The sequence below is a fragment of the Lissotriton vulgaris genome, chromosome 4_1, assembly GCF_964263255.1.
Source record: "Lissotriton vulgaris chromosome 4_1, aLisVul1.2, whole genome shotgun sequence".
NCBI lineage: Eukaryota > Metazoa > Chordata > Amphibia > Caudata > Salamandridae > Lissotriton > Lissotriton vulgaris.
In genome coordinates this window covers 118,066,728-118,091,597 of record NC_141691.1, presented here as the reverse complement: position 1 = coordinate 118,091,597, position 24,870 = coordinate 118,066,728, and the positions used below count along the sequence as shown (strand labels likewise).

Below are 24,870 nucleotides of genomic sequence, written 5' to 3'. Positions count from 1 at the left end.
GCTATGATTAGGGCAACTTAAGGAACATCTAATGGCAATTACTGAAGCACTTATTGAACTTACCATCTTCCTGTAACTTAACAATAAACGTACTTGATGTAACTACAAGACCCTGACTACGCATCATCTTTCATTACAATACTGGCGACGAGGTAAAAAGGACCACGTGTGGCTGAAGGATTACCCTGCAACTATGGGCTTGTACATATGGAACTAAAGAAGCACAAGAAAAAAGAAGCTGAAACTCCTGAAACTGAAGAAGCATAAGAAAATGAAGTACCGCATAAAAAAAAAAAGCAAACTGGCTGTCCACATGCCCCACCAGTGACCAAAGACCGGTCGGCCCCAACGTGGATGTGCCAGTGCTTGTTGTACTTGGGTGAGTGTTAATTGTGTGATTTTACTGATGACTTTCAATGTGTAAGGACAGCCTGCAAACCCTGATGTTCGTTAACGTGAGGAATGGTGATCTTTAAAGCTGACTGGTAAAGCGCTACATCGTTTTTTTTTTTAAAAGGGTTAAACTGCAGCTAATGTTTACCCATTTGGAAATTACACGCAGCTGATGATCGTTTGTAGGAAAAGTTCAGCGGATGTTTACTAACTTGGAAAAAACACGCAGCAGCGCATGAGGTGAATATTTGCATGTGTACAGCTCGCAGCGCTGTGTGAGCAGAGCCTTTTTAACTTTCAAGATCGAGCCAGCGTTTCTTTTTGTGCCAGCTGACTCACCTTGTTAACACGCAGCGCCTGTTTAAGAGCAGCGTAATGAAGTTTTAACATGTAGCAGGTGTTCAACATGTAGCGCTTACGTTTTGAAGTGTTTGAAAAACTTTTATAAAAAAAAACAAAGTTTGTACTACACGTAGCGCGAACTACAGCTCGTGACATTCATTCAAAAATAGACACTCTGCGCGCATGAACGACATTACTCTGTTTCTCCTCACCGTTTGATTTCTGCGCATTTGCTGCCAATAGCGGGTCATTTTTCTTCGTTGACTCACCAGTGACGGTTGGTCTCAGGAGCTCCTTCCACTTTGCCTGCCTGCTTTGGATTGATGACGTCTTTGGAATCCTGTCTGGTATTGGTGAAGGTTCTGTGACGTAGTGTGGCCTATTTCCATTAGAAATAGACGCTGGACGACGCTGTGGCGGCCATTTTGGCACTTTGGGAAGAATCCCTTTGTATGTGCTGAGAACCACGACGTTTACCATTGCAGTTTGAAGATCGTGTTGTTTGTGTTTTCCAGTGTCACTGCTTTGGATTGCATGATGGGAGATCTCGAGTTGGGGGTGCTGCTTGTGGCGCAATTCTCTACTTACGCTGGATTTTACCTGCAACATTTGGATTTTGGATGAATGAATATTTGAATTTGACTTTTGGGCGAAGTTTTGGACTTTCGGGTGAGGTTTCGCTCATCTATGGTTTTGACTTTCTGGTGTAGTTTTGCTGACTGGACTTTCGGGTGAGGTATCGCTCATCTTCATTGGACTGGACTTTCGGGTGAGGTATCGCTCATCTTAAGACTACGGTGACCACGTTTATTGTTTTTGTTTGTTGTGTTTACCATATACCTTATGATTTCTACATCTGGATTTTCACAACATTGTTTTGGGGGCATGTTACAGTTGTATGTTTGTTTTAACGTTGTGTGGAGTATTATCGGAATGGTGTTGTTTTTATGGAAGACGTCGCGAATCTTCCCGTATTTACAACATGCCTCACTTGAGACAGCTCACTGGAGCATGAGACATTCTTATTTTTGCTGGTCATTTGTAGTTTTTGTCTCTTGTTTTCTGGAGTGGTGTTGGTGAGTGTGCGTGGTGTTTTTTTTTACTCTGGTGTAGTGTCCCCTTATACAGTTGTACGTGTGTGTCATGGGCTTAAAGGTTTTCCCTATGGTAGCTTGTCGTGGGTTTTTATGTAATCCACATATTTTTGTTTTCCTTGGATTTAGTTTCTTGAAATCTGTTTGCTCTAGGTCTAAAGAAACCTATCAGATGTTTGCCATGGGAATGGCGTTTCCATTATTTTGTCTGTTTGCTCTGGGTCTAAAGAAACCTATCAGATGTTTGCCCAAAATTTTGACTAACTTGGGATTGTTTCTTTTCCCTTATTTTGTTGTCCTTCGGTGAAGGAGTGCCCAGGGTGGGTTGCCTTTGGGCTGATGTAGCTCGCTGTGTGTTTGTTTGGGTTGTTGTTTTTCATTTGCAGTTGGCATGGCATGTTTGCTTTGTTTTAGGGTGACCCATGTCACGTTTGCCTTGAGTTTTATGTACTCATAATTTAACAGTTTTGGATTTACTGCTACCCATAGTTTTTTTTTTAAGGATGTTGGACCTGTCATGTGGCGTTTTTTGGTTCACTGTGTGGGGAGTTGTTTTTAGAAACGCAGTTTGTAGTGTTTGATTGTATTCTTTTGACTTGCATTCCTTGTTTTCCTTATTTTATCAGTGAGTAGGGTGTTCTATATGTTTTCGTAGTGCATCCTCTTTTCTTCCTTGTGCGTTTTACCATCTCTTTGCATTTTTGAGTAAGGGGGTAGGATGTGTGGTATGTGCGTCATCAAGGGGGTAGGATGAGTTGTGTGGTATGTTTTATTTCATGCATCTTTCTTTCCTCTCTTTTGTTGTTCCGCTACACTATTTTGTTCCACTACACTTTTTCCTTACGTTTGACTGTTTTTCTTTCCTTTGCTTTAACGTGTGTCCAACAGCTTCACACTTTCTCTTTGTTTTCCATTATTATAATGGGGGAGATGTGTTGTAGTCTTACTCTACTTGTTGCACTCTCCCTATGGTGTATCTAAATAATAATAATAATAAAGAGCTTATAGAGCGCTCAGTAACGCCATCACGGCGTGTCCCCGCGCTAAGCTACCAGTGAACCAGTATAGAACACCCAGACTCTATGCAGTATATAGGTATGTTTTAAGCAGAGCCCTAAACCGCAGTTCATTACCCTCCAGTCTCAACACAGGAGGGAGTTTGTTCCAGTTTTGAGCTGCTTGGAGCGCGAAAGAACGTCCGCCCATTCTCGCCCTCCTGATCCTGGGGACTGTCAGCAATCCGGTACCCTCTGAACGGAGGGTCCTAGTAGGTTCATAGCGGCTAACTAGATCCTTCAGATATGTCGGTGACTTGTCCCAGACAATACGGTGGCAAAAAAGGAGGCACTTAAATAGCACACGCTTCTTCACCGGCAGCCAATGAAGCGCATCTAGTGCCAGTTTCGAGCTTGCTCTCCTGGGTCTTCTTAACACCAGTCTGGCGGCGGAGTTCTGTATAACTTGTAGGCGACCTATGCTGCCCTCGGTTGCCCCAAGGAACAGAATGTTGCCATAATCTAACCGCGAGGTCACCAGTGCCTGCGTTAGTGTTCTTTTGGCCGATATAGGGAGGAGGTCTAAGGTTTTGTTTAGGGTCTTTAGAACTCCAAAACATTTGCCCACAAGGCGCCTTATGTGGCCTTCATATGAGAGAGAAGGATTCATCCAAATTCCTAAATTCTTGGCCTCCTGACATGGTATGGGGGTAGGGCCCAGACATGAAGGCCACCACTCATCCGACCATTTTTCGCTTTTTCCCCCTACCACCAGCACCTCTGTTTTAGAGCCATTGAGTTTTAAGCAATGGGCATCCATCCACTCTGCTAATGCCTGCATACAGGATTTAAAATTATTAGGGGTGTTGGAGGTGCTCTGCGATAGGGAGATCAGCAGCTGAGTGTCGTCAGCGTACGACACTAATTCCACCCCAAAGGAGTGTACAACTTTCGCCAGGGAGGCCATGTATAAGTTAAAAAGAGTGGGGCTCAGGGCAGAGCCCTGCGGCACTCCCTGGTCTAGTGACATCTCCCCTGAGCGGCAGGTCCCCTGCTGAACCTGGAAACATCTCTCCGTAAGGAATGATTGCAACCAGCCCAGCGCCGGACCCACGACCCCAGCTTCGTTCAGACACCGTAGCAAGATGGAGTGCGCTACGGTGTCAAAAGCCGCGCTTAGGTCGAGCATGATCAGGGCCATTGTATGACCAGCATCTGCCCCTGCTCTTAGAGTCTCAGTGGCTCTTAGGAGGGCCGTCTCCGTAGAGTAGCCCGCCCTAAATCCTGATTGAGAGGGATGGAGTAAGTTCCATTTATCCAGGTGCTCCGTGAGGTGAGCATTAACCACCTTCTCGGCCACCTTCGCCACGTACGGCAATAAGGAAATGGGTCTAAGATTTTCTAGTACCTCCAAGCTGACAGTGGGTTTTTTCCTTATTGGCAGTACAATGGCCTTCTTCCACTCCCTGGGGACTTGCTGAGTGGAAAAGGAGGTTTGTAGGACGTGTCTAATGTGAGGTTCCAAGGCTGTCAGGCCCTCTGATAAGACCCAGGCAGGGGCTGGATCATTAGGGGAGCCGGACTTCACACTCCGACAGATCTTTATTAGCTTGTCAGCTGCGGGAACCTCGAAAGTTCGTAGTGAGGAATCCGGGGCTGCCATTGAGCTGTCTGCTCTGAAATCTGTGCCCTTATCTGGTATTTGAGAAAAGGAGGCATAAATCTTTTTAACTTTACTAGTGAAAAAGTCAGCGACTTTATTACATCCCTCCTTAGAGGTTTTTAAGGGGGTATTGGAGCTAGAGACCAGAGATATTTCTTTATATATTTTAAACAGTTCTCGCGAGGAGTTCTCGGCATCCTCAATACGATTCTGAAAATATTTGGCTTTTGCTCTACGCACCGCATATTGATAGCTCCGGTGTGCTGAGCTATAGCTGTTTTTTGCTTGCTCACTCGGGTTGCTTCTCCAGGTCCTTTCTAGCTTTTTGCATTGAGATTTAATTTGCTGGAGTTCAGTAGTGAACCAAGGTGCAGTGCGTTGTCTGCCTTCTCTGACTTTACCTTTACACATGGGGGCTAGCTCATCCAGAGTGGCAGTTACAAGTAGGTTAAATTCCTTGTTCGCCTGATCACTATCTGGGGCGCTTATTAGTTGAGCTTCCTGGATGGCACCTAAAAAGTTTTCTTTGGAGAATTGTCTCCATTTGCGTTTCATAATGTATCCTACCCCATTATCTATCGTCCTAGCGGTCTGATAAAAACATTGAAAAGGGACCAAAAAGTGGTCAGTCCAAGGGAGCTGACGAGGGGTAAGTACTTTTATTTTATCCCAGCTCGCAAAGATAGGGTCTAAACAGTGACCCCTCTGATGTGTCGCTGCTATGCTTAGCAAGGTTAGCTGTAGTTCTTGTAATACAAGGCGAACATCCTCTGCCTCCTTCTGTACAGGGTCCTCTAGGTGAAGGTTCAGGTCTCTGCTTTGCTGCTCAGCCTGTGATGAGGTCATGCGGAATGTTGGAGTGTGTTTGTATGTGGTGAGAGTCAGTTGGTCTGGATGGGCTGAGCAGCCAGGAGGCTGCTCCTGGTGGGGCTATGATTAGGGCAACTTAAGGAACATCTAATGGCAATTACTGAAGCACTTATTGAACTTACCATCTTCCTGTAACTTAACAATAAACGTACTTGATGTAACTACAAGACCCTGACTGCGCATCTTTCATCATTACAATTATTTTATTAGCAATTACTTCATTCAAGGGAATTTGGTATTAAGAATGTAAACTAAACGACGATCTTGTCCGCTTATAATGGGTCTAATAATGAGTAAGCGGTATTACTGAAGGTGTGTTTACAATCATTTTTTGTAAATAATGTATTTATCGGAGGTCCTAAAATAATCATGATGAATTGTGTACGGAAATACAAATGTATATCAAGTGTAAATAGTATTGTTAAGATGGCCGCTATATTTTTCACACTACCACTGTGGAGTTATTGTCTGTCGTTTATGTTTTCTCACTGCAGTTAAAATGTGTGCAAACAAACGCCTGTCACCAAGCGCGAACAAGGCGAGAGCTGAAACGCGTTGCTTTGCAGCCGCATTAAATCTCTGCTGCAACACTAACCCCGGTGTCCGTGATACTTTCTTTACTGGATGGTATTGAAGCGCTATGTTACAGGGTCTCCGGTACCCTGACCGCGGACTGCCCTGCTGCCAGCCCCTACCCCGACCGGATTCTGTCTGGAGAATATATATATATATATATATATATATATATATATATATATATATATATATATATATATATATATATATATATATATATATATATATATATATATATATATATATATATATATATATATATATATCCAACAAAGTTTGCCTGCTGTAGGAGAACCACACGAGGAAGAAAAGATTCGCCTTTTATTTGGTGAAGGACTTACAGGCTGAACAAACTGCTTGCTGCTTCGCTTTCATTTCTGTCCACCCGACACGTTTCATGCATTCAGCATTTCTTCAGTGGTTATGGACACTCTCTCGGTGCATCAGCGTCACTGTTTAAAAGTACCAGGTGAGTAAAAAGTCCCCGCCTCTGTGGGCGTGTCACTTGCGTGGCATTCTGGATCCTGTGGTACTTCACTTATTCCCAAGTGGGTTGTTTGCTTTGCCCAGTTTTCTAATGGTAAAATTCATCCCCAGTGGGTTGCGAGATGCCACACAAACAGCTGTCAGCTTTGAATTACCTCTGTCACTGGCATCCTCGCCCTCATATTGCCTCGTAATTAGCGCTGCAACAGGACTGGACACAGTAAGCGGGCTCTTGCTGCAGCTCAGGCGGGGCCGCTTCAACATACAACAAAGTTTGCCTGCTGTAGGAGAGCCACACGAGGAAGAAAAGATTTGCCTTGTATTTGGTAAAGGACTTACAGGCTGAACAAACTGCTTGCTGCTTTGCTTTCATTTCTGTCCACCCGACGCGTTTCATGCATTCAGCATTTCTTGAGGGGTTATGGACACTCTCTCGGTGCATTGGCGTCACTGTTTAAAAGTACCAGGTGAGTAAAAAGGCCCGCCTCTGTGGCGTGTCACTTGCGTGGCATTCTGGAACTTGTGGTACTTCACTTAATCCCAAGTGGGTCGTTTGCTTTGCACAGTTTTCTAATGGTAAAATTCATCGACAGTGGGTTGCGAGATGCCACACTAACAGCTGTCAGCTTTGAATTACCTCCGTCACTGGCATCCTCGCCTTCATATTGCCTCGTAATTAGCGCTGCAACAGGACTGCACACAGTACAGTGGGCTCTTCCTGCGGCTCAGGCGGGGCCACTTCAACATCCAACAAAGTTTGACTGCTGTAGGAGAGCCACACGAGGAAGAAAAGATTCGCCTTTTATTTGGTGACGGACTTACAGACAGAACAAACTGCTTGCTGCTTCGGTTTCATTTCTGTCCACCCGACGCGTTTCATGCATTCAGCATTTCTTCATTGGTTATGGACACTCTCTCGGCGCATCGGCGTCACTGTTTAAAAGTACCAGGTGAGTAAAAAGTCCCCGCCTCTGTGGGCGTGTCACTTGCGTGGCATTCTGGATCTTGTGGTACTTCACTTAATCCCAAGTGGGTCGTTTGCTTTGCACAGTTTTCTAATGGTAAAATTCATCCCCAGTGGGTTGCGAGATGCCACACAAACACCTGTCAGCTTTGAATTACCTCCGTCACTGGCATCCTCGCCCTCATATTGCCTCGTAATTAGCGCTGCAACAGGACTGCACACAGTACAGCAGGCTCTTCCTGTGGCTCAGGCGGGCCGCTTCAACATCCAACAAAGTTTGCCTGCTGTAGGAGAGCCACACCAGGAAGAAAAGATTTGCCTTTTATTTGGTGAAGGACATACAGGCTGAACAAACTGCTTGCCGCTTAGCTTTCATTTCTGTCCACCCGACGCGTTGCATGCATTCAGGATTTCTTCAGGGGTTATGGACACTCTCTCGGTGCATCGGCGCCACTGTTTAAAAGTACCAGGTGAGTAAAAAGTCCCCGACCTCTGTGGGCGTGTCACTTGCGTGGCATTCTGGATCTTGTGGTACTTCACTTAATTGACGTCATGGCACCTCTCGACGGCGACCTTGACTTATGTTCCGAGCCTCGCCGCGGCAACCGGCGACGTCGATGAGACGACGTTGAGTCCTGCCCTCTTGCAGTCGTAGGCGAGCCGGACCTGTACCGCCTACGCTCATGTCTCTTCTCACCTTGCTTCGACGGCGTGATCTTCTTCGACGGCGAAGGATGCCTCGACGTCGACGGTCGACGCGATGGTGATTTCGATACCGATTTTGAACACAGAGGTACCTTAGAAGAAGATCTGTCCCTCGACGCAGTAGGGGACCGATGTTTTCTCTTCTCCCCTTTGTCTTTGCACTCTTTGTGCTGAGAAGAAGGCCTCTTGGAATGAACATCTTCTCTTCCACTCACAGTTTCTCCTCTGTCATACAGGGGCTGTAGCCTGCTCTTCTCCCTCTCCCTGAGAGTTCGGTGAGAACACTTGCTGCAGTGGTAGCAGAGTTCTGGCTTGTGAGAAGATGGTAAACAAGCTACACAGACCAAATGAGGGTCTGACTTGGCCATTTTTTTACCACAGGCCGGACACTTAACAAACAAGGCTGGCATTATGACTGGAAAAATAGTCAAAAACCAGGAAAAAGTTGTTGAATTAGTCAAACAATGACTAAAGATGTTGAGTAAACACGAAAAAATTAAAGAAATACCAGAATAAAGTGATAAAATATCACAAACTGGCAAGCTCAGTGCTCCGGGATCCTCACAGAAGGAGCCTGAAAAAAGAACTGACCTAACTGTCACCTGTGGTGCATGATGGGAGCCTGGAGGCTTATGGAGGTCTTAAAGGCACGGCGCCAAGTTTTTCAGTTGTTACTATGCAGCCTATCTAGGCTAAATCTGCCTCTATGATTCTGCCAGTTTTACCTTTGTATTATATATGTCTTTATTTAGCAAATGTAAAAGTGTTACATGCAATAAAGGCAGTTTTTTTAGCCTAGTATGGTGTATTTCAGGCTGCATATTTATGTATGTATGCATATTATATATATATATATATATATATATATATATATATATATATATATATATATATATATTTTTTTTTTTTAATGTGTATTTACATATATATATGTAGATATATGCATATTATTGGCTATTGCTCCGGGGTCCCGCACGTCGGCGGGACTATTCAGTGCTTATGACTATTGATGAGTATCCCCTGGAAGAGAAATAAAGTTTATTAATTTTTTTTTTAAAAAGATGCATAAAGGTAGGTAGTCGGTTTCAGGGGTTCAACTTCTGGGATCAGAACAGTAGTGGACCAAGGTTCAAAGTACTACCAGCAGTTCTTCTGGAACTATCAAGTTCTACAGGGAGCACTGGTGAGGCTGGTAGCTGGTGCTACGGAGAAGGGGACCCACCTAAAATGAGCTTGCGTAGAGGGACTTCTGGACAAGTCAGAGGGATCCCAAACCGGGCTCAGGTCACAAGGGGTCTTGGAGCACGAGGGCACGGCCGGTTTGTTGGTACCTGGGTCAGGGGCTTGGGTGAAGAGGGGTTAGGTTGGGTGGGCTGCGTGCGCAAATATACACATTGCGGGGAGAGACAAACAGCTGGCAGGGGCAAAATAAAGCAGCTGTGCCACTCTCAAAGAAGGTCTCAGAGATGCTGCCATTCAACGGCTTCTTAATCCTGGTACAGTGAGAATCCGTACTAGTCTCTCGCAATTGGTGTTTAGTGCAGGGCGTCTGGTTGATCCTGGTGTCTTCACACTCGGGGAAGAGACAGAGCTGACCTTCTAGAGCATGAGTACCTTCTCCTGGTCGTCTTTGGCGTCAGTCGGGCTGGGGAGCTGCAAGGCAGTGAGGCCTGACTCTGCTTGTCGGTGCCTGCGACTGCAGTGGAATAGCTACTCTACTCCAAGGCAGACTGTTGTTGGTTTTTGAAGTGCTGGCCGGCTACCCAAGGCTTTTGTAGTTTTCTAGCTCGCAAGACGAGTTACTCTGTCGCGAGTGTTGAGAGAGGGCAGAGGACATCAGGATTTAGCGCCAAAGTTATGCTGCAGTTCTCGCCAGGCAGTGTCTCTTCTTCATTCTTCTGTTGATCCGTCAAATCTGAGTTCTTGGGTTCATGCGTGCCACCTAGATACTCCACTTAGGGGTGTTTCAGGGAAGTGACAGGTAGTACTCAATGGGCTACCTACCTTTAGGGTGTCTATACCCTCTAAATGACAACTCCCTGTGGGAAGTGGGCATAACCCTGTCCACAGAAGGCTAATTCTGCCCAAAACAACATGGCGGAATCTGAAAAGTGGGGTCCGCACCAGTTGCCCGCCTTAGAGGTGGTGCTGGCTGAATGTGGGCACACCTAATCTTGCTAATTTTCCCACATATCTTGCTGCTAAAAAGTGGGGTCAGGACAGGGGTTGGGCACTTCCCCTATTTGGAGAGGCCCAGGGTTGCATAACAAAGGCTGCAGGGCCTCTGAAGTTTCCTGCTCTGGAATGCCCATCCTGCTTGGAGGAGGTGTGAACACCTCCGCCCAGAGCAGGCTTTGTTCCTGACCCCTGAGAGCGAAGGCTCTCACCTCAGGAGGTCAGAAACCTGTCTATGGTGGCTGGCTGGTCAAGACCAGACAGTTAACACACTAGTAATAATTCGGTTTTCAGGGGGAACCTCTAAGGTGCCCTCTGGGTGCATTTATTAATATATCCAGCACTTGTATCCATGTGGCTTTATTAAGATGGGGTGTTTGGTACCAAACACCTTGGGGTACAGTGAAGCCATCCTGCAGCTGGAGAACTCGTAATGACGAGAGTCCAGCCCATGTACTCATTATGGCTTCCCTGTGCACTGGTAATATCTAAGGGTGAACTTAGATACAGGGACATATCCACTGCCCTCACCAGGGTATAGTGAACCCTGCCTTAGGCTGTAAGGCCTGCAATAGGGGTGTTTTACCTATGCCACATATAGTGTTGCAGGCATGGCACACAGGGATGTTTGACATGCCGACTCCTGTTTTCTTTGCACCAAGACAAGATGGCTGCAATGGCAGCTTGCATGAGCTTGGTGAGGGGTCCCTTAAGGTGGCACAATTCGTGCTGCAGCCCTTAGCAAGAGACCCTCTTTAGTTTCAACGCCCTAGTTACCAGGGGTTACACCTACTAGGGTCTAACAGGGATCCTAAAGGGGGGGGGCAATCGTGGAAAATCATACAGTTTAGGTAAAGAACACTCTCATTCAAATTTGCACCAGATATCAGGCATAAAGTGGGGGGTAACCATGCACCCTAATCCTGGCCCTAACTCAAACTTTGACCCTTGTTGAAAGCCTATTCTTCATCTCAGCCATTTCCCAAACCTAATACAAACTGCTGTCCATAAAACATAGATAATTCTACTCGTTTGAACAAAATGCAATTCTACTTATTAGCCATTTATGCTTGATAGCGCAGATGTATATGGCTACCTTCTTAAACCTAATAAAAAAATATTCAAATCAAAATGCAATTCTCTTGTTTGATTTGATTTACCCTGATTATTTTAAGGATTTCCACTGAAATGTCCAGGGATAAAATGAAAGAAGACTGGAAAAACATGCGCATATCCACAATCAAAATTTTTCTGTGGATCGAAATCTCTTCCCAAAGACCCCATTGAATAGGGATAGGGAGTTTCACTCTCCATTCTCATCATAGAAGTGAAAAAAGCAAACCCAAAATGTATGTGACTAGCCCCAGAATTACAAGTTTGTGGGTGCTCGCCTACATTTATTTAGGTAGGACCTCTGAGGAATACCCAAGGCAACCCCTACCCTACATTTGTGATTGTGGAAATTCCAACTCACTGGCAGAATTTACCTATTCGAGAATACCATGTGGTGGTGAATATTCTGCTCTGGCAAATCATTTTTTGTCAATATAAATTGTACCCCTGTGAACAAAATGATCTGAGAACCAAATCTATGCTACCCTTTTAAACAAAGTATGGGTGCCTACAACAAATTGCTGTATTACGACTGAACTGAATTCTTTTATAAAGAAAATAATAACCTGCAAAAAAATTCTCAAGTTCTCAACCGAAATGGGAACAAAATACTGTTTCAAGACTATCACTGTACCACAAGATCATGTGAAAAATACTGAGGACCAAAATATTCGCAAGTATAAGTATACCAAGAATTCAGTAAAGTGAACCTATACTTACCTATTTTGGTGCTTGGTATTTTGCTCATGATATCATGGTACAACAATATTCTTGAAACAATATTTTGACATATGACCATAGCAATCTCCACTTCTACTGGAAGATCTCGTTAGGAGGCAGTTTGTGCGGTTGTACCTTTCTTGTCGATTTGCTCTCCTCTTCTGGACCTGTAGGGGTTGGCAACCAGAGCATATTGGGCGCTATGCACAGGGCCAGGTTGAAGGCGGTCATCTGATTCTCCTCCGAGTTCTCCTGAATGTGATAAAGAACTTGAAACAGGTGTTTGAGCAAAATAATGTTGGCTTCGGGGAGTCTCTCCAGCAACCTAAGGCCCAAACGACAACGTATAAATAACATTTGAAATAAACCTCTATGTATAACATATTTTAATTATATTTGCATACCAACAAGTCCCAGAAAGCCTTAACTGTGCCAGGTATAAATTACCATCAACCTAATCTTTGGAAACAGTCTCTACGGCTTTGACACATTAATTCTTGTCATTAACAAGGAAGTGGGAAACTAGCTAACTGGCCTCTTAATTTCAGTTGTCTCCGGCATCATTAGCAGGGTGTCAGTGGGACCGTAAGAAAGCGAGACCAGCGGGAGACAGCAGGCCTCCATTCTTCTCACCAAGTGAGCTACTATCAGGAAGATGATGGGAAACCCTTGCATCTCAGCTGCTAACAGTAAGTCATGTGTGATGTGCTTCCCTGAAGGCTCAAAGTGTGCTGTAATAAAGAATTAATGTAATGTGCACATTGCTCTTCCCTTGTACACCTTTAATCATTTCCTTACAGGTGAGTGATGACACGAACAGGGAGCCACTCATTATTCAATCAAATACTTTATTCAATTTTAAAGGATAAAATCATACAAAGGAGAAAGGAAACCGTGATTTTTCCTAGGCCCATAAAAGCTGAATAAGTTCTAACATTTGCTATTAGAGAGCACCAATGTTACGGAAAACGGGCCTTCTTAATGCTCATTCTTATGGATCTTGAGTTGACCTGATGTAGAATTTGACAGATAGTACTCTGTCAGTCAGGGTGGCAGACAACATTACCTCCATCATCTTGACAGACTACCATCTGTCAAATTTAGAGATTGTTGGTCGCCCAGCAGTCATCTCTGTAGATTGAAAGCAACCACCATAACAGTGGGTCCTCTTAATGTACAAAACGTTTGGTGGACGGTCATCGTCGGTTTCGATGGTCATCTACTAAACTTTCAGTTTTTTTTTGTTTTTCTGAAACAAACTCCCAATGGAGAGTTTGCTTCAGAAAAACAAAAACAAATAAAGACCACCACATCCGGGGGAGAGGCTTCCAGGATGTGGGGGGACCTTATTCTTAGTCATGATGGACAGGGAAAAAATACATTACACCATCCACCTTAAATACGGTGGGTTGTGAAATGTACTTTCTCTGATGACCCCTACTCCATCTGGCTGTCAGAGGAAATTTTCGGTTGATAGTGCCAAGGGGGGCTCCATTGATAGAAAACATATAGTCCACCCATTTCTAAATGAAGTGTACAGTGTACTCTGTAGTGTCTGCAACAAAGTACTATGTCCACCAGAGTGTAAAGCTGGCCCAAAGTTAATTAAATGATCACTGATTCTCATTAGTATGTAGGCAGAGATTTTTTTTCCAAGTCCAAAGCAGAATTTGGACTTGCGAGGCATGTAGTATTCAGTGTGGAGGGAAGCTCTGTGGAAGCCCTGCCCATCTTTTTCATTGGTTTAGTTCCTAAATTATGTCTTCCGATTGGTTTTAGGCTTGTTAGTCCCTCCTTATGACGAGCATGTCGTCATATGGCTGAGATACCCGCCACCCCCTCTCAACACAATCCCCAAGGATGGGAAACCGAAACGGTTCTGAACTTTTGGAAGGCGGGAGGGAGTGACCCTCCCGGCCGTATTTATTAAAATATGAAACAAAATCAAAACATTAAAATAACAGTTTCATCTTATGTACAATTTCATTTCCACATTACGATGTTTGGCTAACCTTAACAGATCTCTAATACAAAGATTCTCCTAGCCGATCTAACATCCTACAAAACATTTGACTTGAAATTGTACATCCTAACGTTAAGGGCCAACGGCAAGGTCGTAACCGGTGTCAGATCCCTAAACCAGAAATACAACCCTCACTTGGGTCGGGTCCTGGATCCCATGAGCCCTAGCCATAAAGGAAATGGCGGCCCGATGCCTCTGGGCCGTAGCTACTGATTTGCCTGCCTGATGTAAAGACAGCAAAAATTTAACGACAAGCTCCTCCTGGCCCCAAAGCTCCCCCCTAGCAGAACCCAAAAAGGACCAATAGGAACGGAACGCCCCTTCGTATGCCTTCCTTGTCCTGGGCGCTAAACTCTCTCCCACGAGGTTTTGTAGTTCGGGGCACCGAGAGACCAGAGAGCTTCGGGAAAGGGTGCTGCCACCGGGTCCGCTGCGGGCAGAAAACCCCAAAAGGCCTGCATACGGAAACGAGAAAGCGCATCAGCCGCTTGGTTCAATACTCCCGGGACATGTCTTGCCCTAAAGAGCACATTCAACTGCATGCACAATAACACAATTTCTTTAAGCAGTCTCAGCATCCATTTGCAACGTGCTGCCTGACTATTGATACTCTCCACCACGGTCATGTTGTCAGACCAAAACACCACAGACTGATCCCGGAACCCCTCAGGCCAAGTTTTCAGGGCCACCAAAATAGGGAAAAGTTCGAGAAAAGCAATGTTCCTCGTCAATCCGCACTCATGCCACCATGACGGCCATTTTTGAGCCGTCCATTGTGTGCCGAATATGGCGCCAAAACCTATACTCCCCGCCGAATCTGTCCACAGCCCCAGCTCCTCAGAGGACACCGCCGGTTTTATCCAGACAATTCGACCATTGAAATCCGCCAGAAATGCCAACCAAATGCGCATGTCCTGGCGAACCTCTGCCGAGAGCCTCGTGCGGTGATGACCCTCCTTCAGGCCGACCATGGCTTGTGCAATCGAGCGGGAAAAGGGGCGGGCCATCGGCATTACTCTCAGGGCAAAATTCAACTGGCCCACCACTTGTTGTAATTGATGCAGTTTTACTTTAGTCTCACTGATACATGTTTCAAGGGATGCCCTGAATTTTAAAACCTTTTCTCTTGGTAGTCGAAAACAACCCTCTACCGAGTCGAGCTCGATCCCCAGAAACTCGAGGGAAGTCGAGGGACCCACGGTCTTACCTGGCGCCAATGGCACACCAAATTCGTTCATCAAGACACAAAATTCATTTAAAGCCTGTCCACATTCTGGATCCCCGGCTGCCCCCAAGAACAAAAAGTCATCGAGATAATGCATAACATGTTGAAAACCCGTCTTCTTTGTGAAGACCCATTGTAAAAAACAACTGAACATTTCAAAATAGGCACAAGATATAGAACATCCCATTGGCATACATCTGTCCATGTAATAGCGACCCTGAAACCTAAAACCAAGGAGACGCTGATCGTCTGGGTGTACCGGGAGCAACCGGAACGCTGACTCGATATCTGATTTTGCCATCAGCGCCCCGGGCCCCAGGCGATTCAACATGGCGACGGCCTCATCGAAAGATGCGTACCGCACCGAACACACTTCCGGGTCTATCGCATCATTCACGGAAAGACCACGTGGGGCTGACAAGTTATGTATCAGCCGAAACTCACCCGGGTCCTTCTTGGGGACCACCCCTAGAGGGGAACAAACAAAATTATCAACCGGTGGCAAGTCAAATGGACCGGCGACACGACCTCGAGTCACCTCCTTCCCAATCTTTGCCTGTACCACAGCCGAATGCTGTAAGACCGATAGTTGATTCGTACAGTTAGCTACACCCTGAAAATCCCCCACTGGGATGCGGAAACCATATGAAAACCCGTTCCGCAACACCCCAGCGGAAGCATGATCCGGGTATTCACTGAGCCAAGGAATCATTGCCATGGTATCAATCGGAGTAGGTAAAGTCGCCCCTCGGACTATTTCAGACCTGTTTGGCGCTTCCCTTACCACCGTTATCACCCGTTTTGGCTCTGCACATGGACTCAGGATGGGATGGCTGCCCACACCCCCCACATTCATGTCTGAACTTGCATGACCCCTGGGGCCTCGTACATTTACCTCTGTTAAAATTCCAACAGATCCCCTTTTTACCTGCGTTGCCACTCGGCTTCGAGTGGTACTCGCTAACTGCACCCGTCCGAAAGGGTGTCCCAGAGTATTGGCGGGAAGATTCACCCCCGCTACTCCCTGACAATGGCACTTTTAACATTCCAGTACTCTCCATTTTTTGCCATGACACGGAGTCGTAACAATCCCAAGTCAGAACTGGGTCGTGTTCCTTAGCTTTTCTAAAAATATTGTCATAGCAGAACCACTGATTGCCCCCATACGCTACGGAATACTCCATGATACGCGATTGATAAATAGGCAACTCGGTCAGCAACTCGGGCCTGCGCTCACCCATGATGGAGGTAAAAATGCCCCACGCTCTGCCCCAAGTACCAATGTTTTCGTCAACCTTAAAGGCGGCCATTTTTGCGCGCCAAACACTCGGATGCATGAGCTCCTTTTGGCTCTTAACATGCTCCATCTCGTAATGGTCGGTAAGCAAAGAAAAAATATTAACATACTTATTCGCCCAAATCTTTTCCTTAATTTCCAGTGGAACATGCTGAGCCACCTTCTCCCTTCGTGAAGGCACAGACCCTTCCTCCGCGATCGGCTGGCCGCTTACCTGAACCAGAAGCTGCATTTGCCGCCGAACCTGGGCCTGTTGCATTTTCCGCCACCGGAACTGGCGGGGTAACAGAAGATGGTGCCTTCCCAGCCTCCCTAGATTCCCGCAGTTGTCTCATTACTGCCCGGGCATCGTCAGCCGTGGTGCCCTCGTTATCTTTTCCCAACCACGCTGCCAATTGTGCCGCTAACTCGGGAGGCATATCTTTCCCGGTCACGGGGGTGACCACCACGGGGATAGGATTCCCCTCCTTCGGCACCGGGGTTGGCTCCTCAAGTGGGGTATCAGGGACCGGGGTTTCCCCCCCAAGCGCCCCCTTTCTGGACCTCTTGCCTCTCCCACCGGGGACTACTCCCGGCAAAGGCCGTTTCGGTCCTCCCTCCCCGTTCTTAGCCGCCATCTGCTTCTTCAAATCGGCTACCTCCTTCATGAGCATGCGGAGCATCTGATCGGTACTGACCCGCTTTCCGACTTTCTTAGGCATTCTCAGACGGGATATCTGTAAGACAAAAAGAAAGATTACAACGCTCAAAATTGGCTCTTCGTTCCGTCTCGAGCTCACGTGCAGCGGGGAGGTGCAGCTTGAGAGCACAGGAACAAGAGGATGCTTTCTTGGCTTGTTGCTTCTTTTATCCGTCTTCAGGGCGGGCGTCAACCCGCCCCCGCCCGCCTCCGAGGGCGTGGCCGAGTGCGTCAGTGTCTAGGACAACCCACTCCAGGGCGGGAAAAGGCGCGCCCCGGCTACGCCGCTTCGGGCATACCAGCCGAGACTCGCCTCCCGCCCAAGATGGCTTCCCGGGGGGATCGTGGTACTCCACCATACGTTCGGGGGGACCGAATGGTCGCCCCTTTCCATTTGTATCCTTCCATGGCAATGACCTCTTTACTTCGAGTGTTGCACAGTATGTTTTAATTATACTGTAAGCACTATTTTCTTCCTGTGCCTCCCCCTCCTGCAGTCCGTGCCTACGCAATAGTTCTCGCGTAAATGCACGTCCTATTGCAGTGCAAAGGCTTGTTTTATGCAAGTTATGTTATGTTATGTTATTTTATTTTTATATAGCTCAAATCACCACAGGTCTCTAAGCGCTTTCCAGAAAAAGAATGGGTCACAAGCGTTACCAGGTCAGGAGGCCGTGGGACGCCATTACGCCAATGCTAATGTCTCTCTAAACAGGTGGGTCTTTAATGACTTTCTAAAGTCGAGAGCAGATCCAATTTCTTTCACAGGTACTCCGGTAGATCATTCCAGATCTGTGGAAGGAGGGCTGAGAAAGCTCTGCCCCCTTTGGTTTTAAGATTATACCTGGAAGAGGCCAGTCTAAAGGCCTCAGAAGAGCGAAGAGCTCTGCCGGGCATGTATTTTACCACTCAATCTTTTATATATTTTGGTGCAGTCCCGTGAATAGCCTTATGGGCTATACAGAGACTCTTGAATTGCACGTGCTGTTCAACAGGCAGCCAGTGCAATTTATGTAATAATGGAGTGGTTCTCGTTCTCCTGGGGAGTCCAAAAATGATCCTAGCAGCATCATTTTGCACAACTTGCAGTCTCCTAAAAAGCTTCTGAGGGATGCCCAAATAGAGGGCATTACCATAATCTAGCTGAGAAACGACAGTGGCTGAGACAATGGCTTGTAATGCAGAAGTAGAGAGGAGAGGCACAAGTCTTCGCAACTGCCTGAGTAGGCCTGTGCAGATGCCCACAACCGAAGAAACCTGGGCAGCCATAGACAGATCCGAGTCAATTTTCAATTCCAAGCTTTTTACAATTGGCCCCGGAATTGGGCGACACCTAGTTCTGGGGGCCAAAAAAGATCGCACCAAGGGCTATTTTGAGTTGTAATAATAAGCACCTCTGTTTTGTCCGGGTTGATTTTCAAGGAGTTGGCCGCCATCCAATTACCAGTAAACCTGAGTAGATTTTTTACTAATTCTTGCCCCTGGCCTGTGTTGTCAAGCCGGGCCAGGAGTTGAGTGTCGTCGGCGTAATTGAACACCTGGCAATCTCTGCGTGTTAGGGCCTTCATCAAGGGCTGCATATAGATATTAAAGAGGAGTGGCGACAATGCGGAACCCGTGGGAACTCCACATATCAAAGAGCCTAGGGTTGACAACTGATCCCCCAATTGCACTCTCTGAGTGAGGTCGGTCAGGAAGGATCTTAGCCACTGAAGTGTTTGCCCCTTTATGCCCAGATTCGACAGCCGGTTCAGCAGAATGTTATGGCTGACTGTGTCAAATGCCGCTGACAAATCTAATAAAATCAGGGCACTTGGCTGTTTGTTATCCGCCCTAACTCTAAGCTCATCCAAAATGGACACCATTACCAGCTCGGTGGTATGGTGTGCTCTAAAGCAGGCCTGTCTAGTGTGGAGCAGTTGGTGGTCATCCAGATGTTTTCCAAGTGTTTTCAGGACATGCTGTTCCAGAATGTTTGCCTGGAAGGGGAGCTGTGAGATAGGCCTGTAGTTTTTTAAGGCTGTCACATCCACCCCTTGTTTTTTCAGTAGGGGGTAACCCTTGCTTCCTTAAGATTAGCTGATAAATATCCCAGGTCTAAGGACTCATTAAATAGTCCCAGAACCTGCCTTTCCAGTCCCGGCAGAGCCATTTGGAAAAGCCTGGGGGGAGGGGGGGGGGGGGGGGGGCTAATCTGGCCCAGAGTGCTGAAGTCAGTAGGGGTTAAGGTGATTTCCGAGACAATGTCCAAGACTTTCTGGAGAAATAACTCCTGGAATCTATCGCAATTTGGCACAGCAATTGTAGGCTCTGTGGTTGATACGCACGCCGATTTAAATTACAATCGTATTTTACTTGATAGCACCACGTCAAAAAGTTCAGACAGTTTTGTCGGCTCGTGGATCCGAGGCATTTGGTGCTGAAGGAGACTTTTCAGAGTTGCGCTCACTCCTCACAGGTGCCTACTCCTCCGGCTCAAAACAGGGAATCCCCAGGGCACGTCCTGAAAGGTGAAGAGAAAAGTAAAGTAGCGCGCGCCCCTTGGACGTGGAAGTGGTGCGCGCAGCTCTGAGGTGACAGCAGGTTTACCACTTCCGCGTACGGGTGCGCAGCGAGCCTGAGCACCTTTGTTCGGTGCAGAGCGGGCCACAGGTGAAGGGGGCGGGCGCTGCGAGGGACACGGTTATGGCGCAGTTTGCCAACTTCCTGAGGAACAGCTTTAGGCGCAGGTCCAGTGCAGGCAGAGGTGAGTGAGTACTGCAGGTGCTGGGGTTGGGCAAACCGGGACACGGAGGATTTCCGCTGCCGCTGGCCCCTAAAGTAAACATTGTATCTTCAGTCTTTGATATCCACGTTGTCCCTTGACCATTGTAATTAGAGTGTATATGTCGCAGTAGCGGTCGGCAGTAGGGGGCAGATTTATGTTAACTGGCGCATCCCGAGGGATGCGCCAGTTAACATGCGCCACAGTGCGCCACAGCTACGCCACCCATGGTGCGCCGCATTTATGATGCGGCGCACCATGGGGCAAAAACGGCACAGATGCGTGACGCATCTGTGCCGGAAATGTGGCGCATTGCTGGAGTTGCGTCGCAAGCGCGACGCAGCTCCAGCAATGCTCTGGGGGGGCCTATTCTTTCAATGCTGCCTCAAGCCTTACGCCTGCTTCAAGCAGGCGCAGGGTTTTGACGCAGCATTGCCCTGAAAGTGACTGAGTGAAATCTCATAGATTTCACTCAGCCACTTTCAGGAGGCGTTCCTGCGCAGGAACGCCCCCCCTGCGCAGGAACGCCTCCTTATGGCGCAGTGCTGTACAACGTGACGCATCTCCTAGATGCGTCACGTTGTAAATAGGGCGCAGGGATGCACCACGTTTCCGCGCCGTTGCGTCACGCAACGGCGGCGTAAACGTGGCGCAAGCCCTTCATAAATCTGCCCCTAGGTGTTTCTATAGGGCGGTGACGTGGGCAGGAGGAGGGGCAGGGTGGGGGGAAATAATGTATGGATTACGGAGTTTTACAGGTAAGTAAACATTTAAATACATAAAACGAATTTCGTTGCGCGCACTGCATCACATTTGGTGATGCAGTGTGCGCAACGAAATTCGTTTTATGTATTTAAATGTTTACTTACCTGTAAAACTCCGTAATCCATACATTATTTCCCCCCACCCTGCCCCTCCTCCTGCCCACGTCACCGCCCTATAGAAACACCTACTGCCGACCGCTACTGATATGTCGCGCTAATCTTTTATACCGTAAAAGCATTTATACAACACCTTTCCGTCCGCTGTAAAGCCAGAAGCGCTCTCTTGCTGTACTGTGCCCTTTGCCAAGTTTGCCAACTCTGAGCGCTTCTACTATTGGAATGTGCCCAGCTTCTCAACTATCATATTATGTACTGTCCACTTACGGTGCGTGCTCTTTTATCATGGTGTATGCTTCTCCTCTCAGTTGTGTTATGAAATGACTCCGTGTCACCGGGATACATCCTTTCATTTCAGTATGATTTCTTTTACGTGTTTTTCCTCACGTGTGTTGACCTAGGACTGCGAAAGCCCAGAGTGCACTTGATTATTAAATGAAAACCCAGGCCTGAAAAGAAGGTTTCAGAGTGGCACAGATTTCGTTTGCCAACTTTTGATACTAGACAACATTTTGCCTAACTAAAGTTATTGGAAAGCATGCCACGGTGCCAGCCGTTAAAATGACACCTGTTTTTCAAAAGTACAATAGGTACGTCTCTGATCACTGTAACGCGTTAAAAGATCTTCAAGGGGGTGATGCTTTGCAAGTAGGATCTGCAGGGGATACGTTTGCTTGTATTACTGTGGCCTCCTCCTGGAGCTCGAAGAGGTGTTATCCGTAGCTTGATAATAACCTGCAACTTGAAACCCAGCTTTGTCCACGCTACTGCTTCTCTACAATTACATTGGACTTGTATTTGTTTCCTGTCTTTCTTGCAAATAATTCTATTTGTATGTCTGCTTCTCACAGAAAGCGCACAATGTGTTATTTTTGAAAATCTAATAAAGCAATGAATCACAAAAATAAGATTTTCACTGTCGAAACATTTTGGTATTTTCCTCTTTTCCAGGATCTTGACTTTTTATGGCATACTATGTATATTTCATTGACGAGCCACAAACAACGAAACATGTGTGGGAACATCTTGAACAGTTGTCTCTTCCCATCTGGCTTACGGAAGCACTACACTGACGCTAATAATTGTTTGGGGGAGAGGTGGTGCTTGTCGACTGATTTGTTATAGCTCCAAAATGGTTATATCATGGGTGACATTTTCAGCCTGGACTTAGTTTTTTTAGCAAACATCCCTGGGCATGCTGGAACTTGTAGGCTAGAGTCAGTTATTGCTGCAGTGCTGAATCCTGATTCCAGTCCATAGAACTTTTCTTCCACGAGCCCCCATAGACAATAATATTTTTTCAAATCTTCTATTTCCAGTGATATGACCACCGAAGGCACTGATATTATATAAAAACAGAGCTTTGGACTATACCATTTCCCGTTGAAAGGCACTATTTCGCTCCATGTGTTCCCATACCTTGCCTGTCACGCAGTTTGGTGATTACTTTCCCTCCATGTTAAAGAACAGTAGATGTTTCAGCACCCAGGCTAATGTGCTGCATAGCTAAATACATATAAGGTCCCAAAGGCGAGACCGATAGCAATGCAAATGCTTGTTTGGTATAGTAGCAGCTGGCCAGTAGCATCTTGTACCTTCCAAAGATGGTCTTATCAGTTGTAACGATCTCTTTTCCATGTACAACAACATAAGCCCTGACAAGTTATTAAAAGTCTAGAGCACGAATCTCAGAATTTGGTTTTCTATTGATTGGTGAAACATTGAGCAAAAGCAGCTGTGCATAGATTGAGCTGCAGAGCCTAAGAATTGACGCTTTTCATTGCCAACATAAACCATAAAACAGAGGCAAGTGATGTGACCTACTAGGTGCATACAGTGGGAAATATTCCTGCATCTTATAGAATTTGTCAAATAATGCTTCCAAAAACTGAGCAAGGGGACAGTACATAAAAGCCAACATTATTGTAACTCTATGCTAATGCGACTAATAAGGTTCATTCTGCCTTGCCTTGTCACTACAGTGCCACACTTCGGAAAACCCGCCAATGTATCATTTCACAAACCTTTTAATGGCTTCAGTTTTAGGCTCCAGGTGCTGCATATCCAAGGTCTCCATCCACAATCCGTACATGTCTGAGGATAGAACACTGTCAGGTATATTTCGCAGAAAATCCTGAATTAAATGCACACGCACAGTGGGTTGGTCAGTTTCTTTTTCATTTGTTAAAAATGTCAATCTATTACTATCATATAAGCATAATGATCTACAACAAAAACAAGTTTGTGCTAATGATCTGCTTCTCAATTACACTAGCTTTAGCCTCATGGCATGTGTTGTGATACCATTAAGCTCATATACATGTCTACTGCCAAAATACTTATCATTCAAAAATGTCGATGCGTTTAAAGTTCTTAAAATCCAAACTTTAGGAAGATATTGCATACAGTAGATATTTTGGCAGTAGATTCATTGCGGACTACTTTTTGAAATACAAATACTGAATATCGACTCCAAAATACAGAATTGCCATATTTTTGTGGTCACACTATTGGGATGACAAAATATTGTTGAAGCAATTTTCTAATGCTAAGTTTATTGTATCTGTGCTTTTCACAATAATATCGATAAATAAAGTATTGTAGTTTGTTATTTTTGCGAAACTATTCTATTTAGAAATATAAATTAAATGAATATTTTATTATACTGTAACTGTGAATATTTTTTCCGGTTGCAGTGTTTATTAAGATATTGCATGGATAGTGTTTTATTTACCATACACGTTATTTAATAATTGCTTTCTTTAAATGTACATTTATTTATTGTTTAATTATTTACATATTTCTTTTTCATTCAGCAAGTTACTTACTTTCGGTAACGCATTATCTGGTAGAGAGAGGATCTATCCACAGATTCCTTATCTTTTAATTTCCCAGGCGTCAGACAGGATCTGGAAGATTTTTGCACGAGTAATACTCTTGCACCGCTAGGTGGCGTCAATGAGCTATGCGCTGGATCGTCCGTGCTCGAAGTGTAGTCTGCGTCACCTTTACAGGTGCCACCTCAGCGCATTGACATCAGTTACTATTCACAGCTACACACGCCAGGAGCACGGAGTCATGAAGTACACTGACACAGGTGTGTCCAAAGGAGGGCCCTAAAAGGATCAGCCCTGACCCTAGAAACTCGTCTTCAGAGTGGGGAGGATGGGTGGGTCAGTAAGGAATCTGCGGCTATATACTGTCTCTACCAGATAATGCGTTCCCAAAAATATTTAACTCGGTCATCTGATAGAGATATCTAGTCGCAGATTCCTTACCTTTGAATAGATACCCAAATAATACCATACCCGGTGGTGTGCTGCGGACAAATTCTAAACTAAAAAATCTTGCAGGACTGAACAGGCGAAGTGCCCGTCTCTGTGGACCTGACTGTCCAGGTAGTAGTGTTTAGTAAACGTGCGCAGGGACGCCCATGTTGCTGCCTGGCAGATGTCCAGGACTGGGACTCCACATGCTAAATCAGTGGCCTTTGTCTAATAAACCCTTAAGCTCTCAGAAGGCTGCTTCTTGGACCAGTGCGTAGCAGATTTTAATACAGAAAACGACCCTGCGCGAAATGGTTAATTTCTGTACATTTATTAAGATTTTTGAGAGAGACCCCTTAAAACCAGGGGAATAGGGTACTGTCACACAGTGTAAACACGTTTTTCCCTTGGCTCAGTTCAATAGCTATTGAAGCCCAAATACTCGTCTTGGACACAAACAACTAGAGGTTAAATCATAAACATGGCAACATTCTTTGTATGAAAATATATAAAATATTTTATTAAAACAATTATCAATACCGGACCATATGGACACAACACTTAATAAAAATAGAGTTAAAGAAGACTCTATGCATAAATTATAAAAACATCATCACATAATTGTATTGAAAAACATGA

At 45.8% G+C, this 24,870-nt stretch overlaps 1 protein-coding gene across 2 annotated transcripts in view; it reads right to left on the bottom strand.

Moving 5' to 3' along the window:
• The window catches only part of LOC147718446 (rho GTPase-activating protein 20-like), a 489,762-nt gene that overhangs the window by 66,274 nt on the left and 398,618 nt on the right, over positions 1-24,870 (bottom strand). For both annotated transcript variants that reach the window (XM_086918365.1, XM_086918366.1), the window contains 2 exons: positions 22,990-23,099; positions 12,232-12,421 (listed from right to left, as the gene is read on the bottom strand). In XM_086918365.1, the coding sequence (XP_086774491.1) occupies positions 12,232-12,421; positions 22,990-23,099 (300 nt within the window). The remainder of the gene's footprint in view (positions 1-12,231; positions 12,422-22,989; positions 23,100-24,870) is intronic.